The sequence below is a fragment of the Haliotis rufescens genome, unplaced genomic scaffold, assembly GCF_023055435.1.
Source record: "Haliotis rufescens isolate VD_foot unplaced genomic scaffold, xgHalRufe1.0.p SCAF_7, whole genome shotgun sequence".
NCBI classification, from domain to species: domain Eukaryota; kingdom Metazoa; phylum Mollusca; class Gastropoda; order Lepetellida; family Haliotidae; genus Haliotis; species Haliotis rufescens.
In genome coordinates this window covers 58,179,545-58,190,397 of record NW_025964361.1, presented here as the reverse complement: position 1 = coordinate 58,190,397, position 10,853 = coordinate 58,179,545, and the positions used below count along the sequence as shown (strand labels likewise).

Below are 10,853 nucleotides of genomic sequence, written 5' to 3'. Positions count from 1 at the left end.
ATATTTCTAAATTGTGACTTTCTAGCTAGTAAAATATCCTGGGTTTCTGAGATGTGCTGTGATGGGGGAGGGACAACATTGGATTCATGAATGTAAATTTGTTTCAGCTTCAGACTTTTGTGGACCAGTTTTGTACTCAAGGTTTATGGCAATACAGATGGTGAGAGAATATATGGATGTCAACTTCTTTCACGTGATGAAAGAGTAAGCATATACTCCGAAACATTGGGTTCCTCATAACAAAGAAGTTAACCATCCACATATACTCTTCCTTTTCCACTTCTAAATGCCTTTCAAAGACCTAATGCAGACAATGTTTCTGGTGGTGTATGAATGCCAGAGGATCTTCTCCCAAGAGAAGTGTGTCATGTGTTTTTGTGTTCCGGGAACGTCATCGGACGAAGCAGCTGCTAGCCTCTCAGGAGCTGCTGTTCCCACACCTGTACAACAGCATCATGGCCGCCATGAAGCCGGTGATGGCCATCAGCAGGACTGGTCGCAGCTTCACCCAGGCCGCAGCCAAGGAGGGGGACGAGGAGGAGGAGGACATTGATGCAGTGTGATGTCATGACGAAACAAATCAAACAAACAATATAGAATTGATTAATTTAAGTCATATTAATTAACCACTGAACTGGCTTGAATGGTGGAGCAGTTTTAGACACCGGATTTCGTATAAGAAGACACATCATTTGGTTGTGGGGGGTAAATAGGTCCCCAGTAACCAGTTCTTGTGCATTAGTATCTCAGGTCGAAGTCTGACAGGCCACCCCGACATAACAGTAACATTTGTGACTGAAGGGTTACAGACAATTCACTCAGTCATAAAACAGTAAAATGATACGCTTTCACCTTGCAGACTTGTATTCATAAGCAGATATACATCTGTTTACATCAACGATCGCAGGACTTATTTCTGATGTTTTGAAAGTCAATAGCTATTTCATTGCAGATTAAAAATAATTAGTTCAGGAATTGAAATATATTTTTGTTATGATTCACATGAAATTACTTTGATGTCTACTTATCATAGTGATTCGGCGGCACGGGTGGCCCAATCGTCTCAGGCACTGCGATTTGCTGTGCAGAGTTGCATCCCTTGGGCACGCCAGAAACCAATGATTATGGGTTCGAATTTTGGTTTGCCCCGATTATGTTTCTAGGTTTGTCAGCACCATGCTTGTGCTCCTGGGTTTTACCGAAGTGGTAAACGTCTGGGGCCTGCATCACTTCTGGCTTTCCTCCCACATTAAGCTGACACGCCGTGATATAACTGGAAAACTGTTAAAAAGCGGCCTTAAACCCAACTCACTCACTCACTATCATGGTGATTCTGTCCCGCCAGTACTTGTACCATAATTCCAGGTTCCTGCAACTCTTCTGCTGGTGGAGATTGTATTATTTATTTATTGTATACACTGATTCTGTATCACCCAGTTGTGCATTAAAGTATCCATGGAATGATGGAATGTCCTTCGTTTTTCGACATTCATACACACATGAATTATTTGCTACCAACCATTGGCCTCCTTGGCCAGATCTAGAGAATTTACAGACAGGTGCAAAACAACGACAACACTCAGTGTCTAGTAGGACTATTCTTGTTGATGATCTCATCGATATGTAAATAATCTTCCATTATATTTAAAATTTCCAGAATAGGGTTGACTAAGAAGAAAACAACTCCTTAATGAAATGTATGAAATCAATAAAACACATTGTTTTATTTTGTTTGATTTGTTATATTTTACATTATACAAAACATGAGCATATGGTCGACTCTCTTCAGGCAAGGCCAAGACTTTACTTTTAGTGATTTTCTTGGTCATAATTCAAAGACCAATTCAAGAAGGCTACATTTTAGAAAATTAAAATATTGTACGGGTCAATTTGGTGAAAAAGCTCCCTAGATAATAGAGTTATGACAAAAATTAAAAAATAGAAATTAATGTTTTTCATCCACAAAACGGAAAAGGACTTAAACTTGACCTGACTGACCACGGCACTTTGTTATTGATTTTGCTTCCCTCAGTGTTGGATGAACACCCATGAATGCGTTAAATATCACTTCAACATGAGCATGATGAGAGGTCGACAAATCTGGTACACGTACTCAAAAGAAGTTAAAGAACACACAATTCTTTTATGTTACTAAAGCTACTACAGTAATATGTAAGGTGTTCTTTAACTTCTTTTGAGTAGTATATATAATCAAAGGCAAAACCAACTGATCATATTATGTTCTTTTTCTCCTATAATAATCGTCATGATAATTGTGTTGCAGTTTGTTCAGAGAATAACCTCCAAGCTACAAGGAATTAAGTCTTACCTGTCCCAGGTGAATTGATCCGTTGGTCCCAAGCCTTGGCAAAGGACTTCACGAAGTAAGTCATAATAATGCTCAGGGATAACTACTGACAAATTATTTCATAATGTATTTGTCTGTGCCTAGTAATATACACCTCACAGACTGCTTGTGAAGACAAGCTAGTGCATCTACCTGAGGCAAGGGAGTTAACTGTCAGTTTCATTACAATACAGATCTTGATTATTGATCATAACATCTTGACTGAACGCTTCCGTTTTGTTTGAAGCAAATGCAAGTGATATGAGATGTTGAATCTGATTGGTGAAGAGGAGGAACATAGAAGGGACATAACTCGTAATAGCCACTGGTGTACATCACTGTACATCTCTAAAGGGGCTGTACATCTCCAAAGGGGCTGTAGATCTCTAAAGGGTCTTTAGATCTCAAAAGGGGCTGTAGATTTCTAAAGGGGCTGTAGATATCTGAAGGGGCTGTAGATATCTAAAGGGGCTGGAGATCTCTAAAAGGGGCTGGATATCTCCAAAGGGGTTGTAGATCTCTAAAGGGGCTGTAGATCTCCAAAGGGGCTGATTGGATTATATATATAGAATGATTATGGTGTGCCTTTTAGCCCAATTAAATCTTAACATTAAATTTTCAAAGAAAATGAAGTGAGAAGTTTGGAGTAATGCACTCCTAAGAAAAAATATAAGATAGTAATAATATGATAAAAAGATTACAGTTACTTCTGCCGTTGCTTATATAATTCAACATTATGATGATGATCACTTTCCGATGACATCCTTCAACAATAAAACATCCTTCAGAATGTCGGGCAGGTTGAGGTGCCTCACTACCTCCAGGATAGATCGGGGCTGGTTCCGGATAATGTCCCGAATCTTAAAACAAGCAAGCTCCTGTAAGCCTCTGGCATTACTCTCCACCTGTCGAAGTCTGTCCAATGTTGACTTACTAAAGTCAGGACTGTTGGACACTTCAAGCAGCAGCTCTGATTGAGGACAATATCCTGCACCAACTAATAGATCCAACATCTTTCCTACTTTATCAAGGTCATCTAAGTTTAATCGTGTCATCATTGTCACAGGGATTTTAACAGAAGCATTCCTTTTTATAAAGAACTTCAGAAGGTTCATATTCTCGTGTTTCCATGCTGCCGATACTTCACTATATGCTGAAGAGGTTCCCGGCCTGGCGCCGGCTTTGTACAGAAGGACCACCATCTTCAGCCCTCGATACACTGCCATATGTAGAACAGGCCTCCCTTTGCCACTCAGTATATTCACAGAAGCACCTGCCCTCAGGAACGCTATCACACTTCCCATGGATCCCATCATCACAGCATAGTGAAGAGGAGTCATTCCTGAATTATCTTTCTGATCAATGCGAGCCCCATTGGACAACAGAAACTTGATCTTTTGGGGCTTACAGGTCACTTGTTTGGCAACTAAATGCAGAGCTGTCGCACCGCTCAGATCACATACATTTACATCAACACCAATTTCAAGCAATTTCTCCATGATGTCAAACTCGTGGTTCAGGGATGCTTCTAAGAAAGGATGAATAAGCGTATCAAAAGGGAAGCCTTCACCTAGTAGGAAGTTGAAAATACTCAATCTCCCAATCCTGGCTGCAAGATTCAAAGGCCAGAAGTTACCAGTTTCGTTTTTTGCTGCCGGTGAAATATTTCTGTTCGAGAACCAGTCCGCAATGCCAGGACCATCAGCCATCATGATCAGTGCCTTCAAGTTACCCCAGTCTAAATCGGAAGTTTTATCAAATTGTTCATCACTATCTTGCACGTCATCCTTGCTCGGGTTATAAGGCTTAGTCAGCTGGACCAGGCAAGCATCATTGTCTTCCTCATCTTCCTCATCAATATCATCGTCTTCATCACTTCCTGCTTCTATTACGTTTCTATCTTCACCTGCGTAACTTTCATCGCCAACATCTTTGGACAGATCAATACAAATGTCCGACATGTAGCTTTCATCTGATCTAGCATCCTCTTCAACATCAGTATAGTAGCTATCGGTGTCGTCAAAGTCCTCATCATAGTCGTCGTCGAAGTCGGAAACTGACTCGTCTGCATTATCCATAGCTATCAAGTCCTGAAATGTCAAGATATTTCATATTGAAACTGAATGCATTCCCTGTACTTTATGTGTTGTTGTTCTCTGCCAGTCAGCAATATTGCAGCTGTACCATGGCAACATGTAATCAAGTGTGGACCAGGGACTAGGAACTAAGCAAGATCAGTGCCCAATGACTATTTCCCACACCTGTCGGGGAAGGAAGGGATGATTTAATTATTTTGTTTACTTCTTTAGTAGGAAACAAAGTTATAAAAGCAAACCTGAATACAATTACCGAATGACCTCTTTTGGCCACACCTTCTGCTGCTCAAGGTATAAAAGTAAAAATAGAAAAGTTAGAAAAGTTACTTATTAACAGTACATAAAAATGAAAACGGTATAAGGGATAGGGGCATTCTTAGCGGTGAGAAAGGAGAAATGTATTGTAAGAGGCCAAACATTGAACCAAATTTCCAACATTTGTTGGCTCCTCCAGCAGCCTGTTGGCTGTTTGTCTGTTGTTTTCCTCTGCACTTAGCAATATTCCAGCTATATGACTGTGGCCTGTGAATAATCAGGTCTAAGCAACCCAGTGATTGATATTATGAGCAACAGTCCACGCTTCAGGGCACATTGACACACCAGCAACCAAGTCACCAAACCTGACCACCTGATCAATGAAGTCGGTTCTTATGACCAGGAAAGGTTGCAGGGACCAATTCTGACCTGGAATCCCCACAAATAAGCATTGGAGTAATAAGTATTACTCGTGAGTTCTTTTGGTCATATCTCAGGAATAACAAGGCAGGGTCACCCAGTTTGGACTTCACACATTGTAGCCAAGTGAACACTGTAACATGCTTACTGAACTGCCCCATGTTGAGTTCAAGTTCATGAAAAACACAACTCGCATGTCGTTTTTTATCCTTACACACACTATGTATAATCGACATCACCACCATCACCATCAATGAACTGTAGTCCAAACCAGTAAAATGATATGCAAAATGATCATTAAAATACCATTACCAATGTAAAATTGTTTCAAATGCAAGTTTATTATCAATACAACAACACTTGCCAATAACAACAATTCATTTATGCATCTGTCTAATAAATCTCCATACCTTAGTTCACAAATCTCCCTCCCCAAACTTCTACAAATGTGCAATGAAATATTTATCTTAAGAACAGTTGTTTCCCTTTGATGAGGCTGTTACTGAAATGCAGATAAACAAATTGATCATAACTTCACACACGTAGTGCTAACAAACATTCCAAGCAGCATGTTTCTGTTACCATGGTTATTTTATTTTTCCTACCTAAACCCAACTGACCAAGCATATAAAAGATCAATTTCAATTGTTGCTTTTTAATTCTGAAAACAGTTTATATGTTAATTTTAGCCACACAATAAAAAAATAAGCTTTAGAAGAACCACCACAGCTAGTTTGTAATCAGGATGTCACGATTCACCAATATATCAATGCATCAATTCATATTTTAATCCAAGTTCTACTGAAAATAGTATTGATTGGAATGAGACATTATTTTTTGAAAATATGACCAGATATTCAGGAGGTTTCAAGCCTGTGTTTGTGGCCTAGGAAACGTAAACATTCACTCATAACTTCTGTGAAATAAGTATCGTCACACATATCGTATTGTGAACAAAGTATTTGCGATACGTATCGATTCTGGGAGTAATCTTATCGTGACATCAATAGTTTGTATGTGATATCCTTGTCAGAGTCTGTCTTTGCATTTTCTTTTTCCATTTCAGAGTTAGCTTGCAGTCTGCAAAATGTCTTGTATTCAGCTTCATGCATTCCACCAAACTGTTTAGCAAACTGATGATCATTCGTGGCTATAATGTCTTTAAGGATAGGATTGTTGCTTCTCAGGTGCTTGTCCTCCGTGAAGAACCCACTCCGCAGCAGGAACACATGGCGATTTCTCACATGTTCCAGGGAGTAGCTGAACAAACCAGCAGTCACCATTTGTCTCTGGGATACCTTCATTTCACTAAAAACATAATTAAACTTTCCAAGGATGTCATCCCAGTTGTCCAGTAACACATCTGGTGTTTGGCGCAAAATCCACAGAACATCATCCTTTTTGAAATATTGTTTCATCAATGTCACCCTGTCCAGGATGAATTTACTATCAAGGCCAAGCAACCTTGGCTCCTTCACAATCACCTCCTGAAGATGCCTATCGCTGATACCAGCTGTCAGTAGAGTATCATACAGGTTCCTCACAAGCTGTTGCTGAAGCAGGGAAAGGTCGTGAACTGTCATCAGCATCTTAAAGATGTCTGACACTCGAAACCCGTAATGTTTCAGCAGATGTAGGACTTGTTTCAGCCTCCTGGAGCTGATGAGTCCCGGCTTCTGCATCAGCAGTTCCTTCACCTGTTCCATGTTGAAGTCCTCCGACAGGAGGAGATGGATGACTCTCTCCACATTCCGTACTGGGATGGACAGACACATCTTGTCCACCTTAACAGCTTCCACTAGGACAGCCCGGGCCAGACTCTGTACCTCTTCCACAGCCACATCAGTCTGATCACACTTCAATGAAGATTGACTGCGAGGTGACAAACCTTCTTCATCAGATCTTATCCTAGGTTCTTCTTCCAATTGTGTCTTCATTACATCATGTTTACCATGTGCTCTGTTCTCAGCTGAGTAGCATCTTCTAGAGTCAATACTGTTGGAAACTGATGCTGCTTTAAGTACTAAGTGTGTGCTTGACCTCTGCACCTTCAGCACTTGTGATGTACATAGTGTATCTTAAACATTTGGCCTGAACAGTTTTCCTTCTCTATTAAGTATATTGTACACATGGTCGGATGAACCTGTTGTTCTACAAGCATGATAAAGTCTGAGCTCATTGCTGCTGGCTGAGTCTGGCCAGGGGACAAAAACAGTCCTGATTCTACCACTGACTGGTACCCTGGCAAACAATTTGGACAGACAAGAGTATCTGTGACAACATCCCAAACCGTATCTCATGGCTGTCACTTGAACCAGTCTTGAATATCTTGTTCTGTAAACAAGAGTAAAATGTGTCAGTACTGGGCATTCTGTAACTTTTTCATCTTGGTACTACATCCAAACTCGTGTTTGTTATTTTTCTTATCTCAGCTGATTGTGTCTATTTCATAATCAGTATTTGTCAATTTCCCGTGATGACACACCATTTGCTTGAAATGAAATGAATTAGGACTTGCTTCGATAATTTTATTGATTTTATTCTTTTATTCTTCAATATGAATAATAGTGCTGCAACGAATATGCTATGAGATATAAATACGATTCGTATCACAAATATAGGGTAGGGAATACAAATATTTATTCACGAATACAATAACAAGTCAGCAGTTGATGTATTATTTGTTATAGTCAGGGAAAAATAAGAACATAAAATATTTGACATGGTTGGTTAATTATTAATATACAAGTATTATACATTCATATACTGCACTTATCCATGTACGAGGGGCGTTCAATAAGTCTTGCAACTACAATAAAAGACCAAGTCGCAGAATATCTTTTGCACTTTTATTTTTCAGTATGATCTCCATTCAACTCAATACACTTATTCCATTTGTCCTTCAAGCTTTTAATACCACTTTTATAGAAATCCGCAGATTGGCACTCTAACCATGCCTCTGTGGCAGCCTTTATGTCCTTGTCATCCTGGAAGCGTCTTCCACATAGGGCAGATTTCATTTGCCGGAACAGGAAATAGTCACTTGGGGCTAAGTCTGGGCTGTAGGGTGGGTGATTTAACTGTACAGCCCATCGCCGTTGGATGAACATGGCGGAGGAAGAGCTGAGATGCACATGTGGCTATGAAGCTATTCCAGGATTGCTCATGCCCGTGTTCAGGGACACACATAATTCCTGTGGCACCAACGCCCGCCTCGCACAACTGTGTGGCTGATGTGGCACAGACACAGGGGTTTGAATATGTTTGTGGTAAGCAGGTGGCATGAGAGATGGTTGACATCACCCTGCCATATTTTACCCAGGGAATAGAAGAAAATTAATCGACATGGCTAAAGAAACTATTTCACCAATTGATAATGATGTGGATGTGCCATCTTGATTGACAGTAATGACAGAACAATGTTACCAAGGAAACATTAGACAATAGGAACAAAATTTGAACAGTTTTCATGATGTCAGCCCATTATTACTCAACTCAAAAAGTGCATTTATCACAGGATAAAGTACAGTCAGCACCTTGGATGTTTCACGGACGTATATATACGTCTTTGGGTGTTTCAACAAAAAATATAAATAGATAAATAAACAAAAATCAATTAAGTGAAATAAAACGACACAGTATGGTACAAATAAAAACAAGTAACATTAAACAAATAATTAAATAAATTATTATTTGAATGGAGACATATACAGAAAACAGGGGCTTCTTTCTTTAAAAAAAAAGATAAGATTTGGGGATAAAGTTGTTGACATCAGTTGATAGGTAAAATAGACAAAACATACATAAGTTGTAACTCTTCACAGATAGACGGCTGACTAGGAAGCCCTATACCTTCCAGCTCCCTAAGTGTTGGAGTATGAGAGTTACGATCATCGTTGGCGGGACATATGACCATGTAGGCCTACATACGAGTCCATGATATGACCCAGTAAAGCAGATGACAAATCTAGATGTAGGAACAAAACTAGACTAGACTCAAGCAGTAGGTGTTAAAACTCATACTTCCCGAAGTATTAATTGATCTGCTATCTGTGATTCTGAAGTTAATGAATATTAGTCAGTCAGTGAAGAAGTAAAACTTGACACCTACACGAACAAAGGTTTTGATCAAGATAACGGATTTTTTGAATGCTTCAATTACTTTTCTGACTTTTCATTTAATGTGGCAAAAAGGGAACTACACATAAGCAGTCCCTGTCAGTCCCCTTCCCGGCAAGATTCAGTCTTAATACTGACGTGAGCGAGATGGCATGAGCTTAGGCAACGTGTATCATGTGTATCTTCTCTGTCCAAATTGTTTGTAACTGGCGGGAGACTTTTAAATTTATTACATGCTTTTCGCGTCTGGTTACTAGCACATCGACGTAACGTTAGTCTGAAAGTTTAACAAAAGATTAAACGAACTGACCTGATGAAGTTTAGGAGAACGTAGCCGATCGGCTGGTTTGTTTTTTATCAACCTGATTCCAGTACACTTCGACGTGAGATGCAGCTGAAACCTACGCAGTTGCCTCCCTTTGAACAATAAGCTCCTTTCCATCACATGCCACCTGTGGTGATGTGAGGAGCTAGCAAGGGATGCCACCCTCAACCGAACAACACCAAAACGGACCAAAATAATTCTGACGAAACGCCCCAGTCTTCGGCGAGTGAGTGAGCGAGTCTAACGCCACTTTTAACAGTATTTCAGTCATATAACGACATGTTGGCTTAATGTGGGAAGAAACCCCGAAGTGATGCAGGTCTCAGAAATGTATCATTTAATAAAACCCACAAGCACGGGTATGATACTGACAAACCTAGAAACATGAACGGAGCGAACTGGTAAACCAACAATCATTGGTTTGGGGCGTACCCAAGGGACACAGGTGCGGCCCAGCGAGCATAGAAGACCAGTGCAATGTCAAGATAAGCTTCTATGGATTCAGAGTTTTATACTGATTATGTTTGTTGTCTCGGATCTGAATCATTACCACCTATTACTGCCTGTCATTAACATTGTAGATTATTAAAGGTACAAAGGATGTATTTTGGTAAGAATTCAAAGTATTGAACCCTTTCTGTAGAGGTATTTTCAAATCTAGACGACTTATGATTTGTATTGACGTCATCCGTGAAGATCCAGGGTAGAATAGTTTTTCAGCAACCCAGCCTTGCTGTAAATGGCCACTTTCATTTTCGTAAGAGGCAAGTAACAGGATCGGGTGGTCAGGCTCGCTGATTTGGTTCATTCACGTCATCGTATCCCAGTTGCGGGGGTCGATGCTCATGATGTCAATCACCGGGTGTCTTAACATGTACTCTACTATTTCAATACCGGTTGGAACTTGTCCACAATTCGTTCATTATTATCATTCAACTATTACTAGAAACTAATATCGCTCACTATTGTGGAAAAATTTCAAGTTATTTCCGAGTAACCCCTGATTTTTTTCAAGAGTATATATACATATTGGGCATTTGAACATTGGGCGTGATCATTTCCGAAGCTTTCAGAAAATATTTATATGATCTCCATATCATTCGGCAAGCAATTCCAGATTCTGGTGTCGTCATACGCCAGTGAATTTAGCACGAACTTAGAAGTTGATACCCGGAGAATCTACGCTGAAAGTTACTGCCTAAAGAAGTAGCTCGCTTGCTTTAAACTTTTTAATGTGTACACGCTGATGAAGATTTGAAGATTCACCGCGTTATGTCCTTTAAATGATGTA

The 10,853-nt window shown here is 39.9% G+C and overlaps 1 protein-coding gene across 2 annotated transcripts; it reads right to left on the bottom strand.

Annotated features, from left to right (window-relative positions):
• Positions 1-5,541: 5,541 nt before the first annotated feature.
• LOC124147522 lies at positions 5,542-9,644 on the bottom strand. Of its 2 annotated transcripts, none has more exons than XM_046518129.2 (2): positions 9,548-9,644; positions 5,542-7,452 (listed from the first exon to the last, which is right to left on the bottom strand). In XM_046518129.2, exon 2 carries the CDS (start codon positions 7,053-7,055, stop codon positions 6,111-6,113), a length of 945 nt encoding a protein of 314 aa, XP_046374085.2. In that variant the 5' UTR covers positions 7,056-7,452; positions 9,548-9,644; the 3' UTR covers positions 5,542-6,110. The 2 variants fall into 2 exon arrangements, with proteins under 2 accessions (XP_046374085.2, XP_048243468.1); XM_048387511.1 differs by lacking the exon at positions 9,548-9,644 and adding an exon at positions 9,376-9,541.
• Between the last annotated feature and the right edge of the window lie 1,209 nt (positions 9,645-10,853).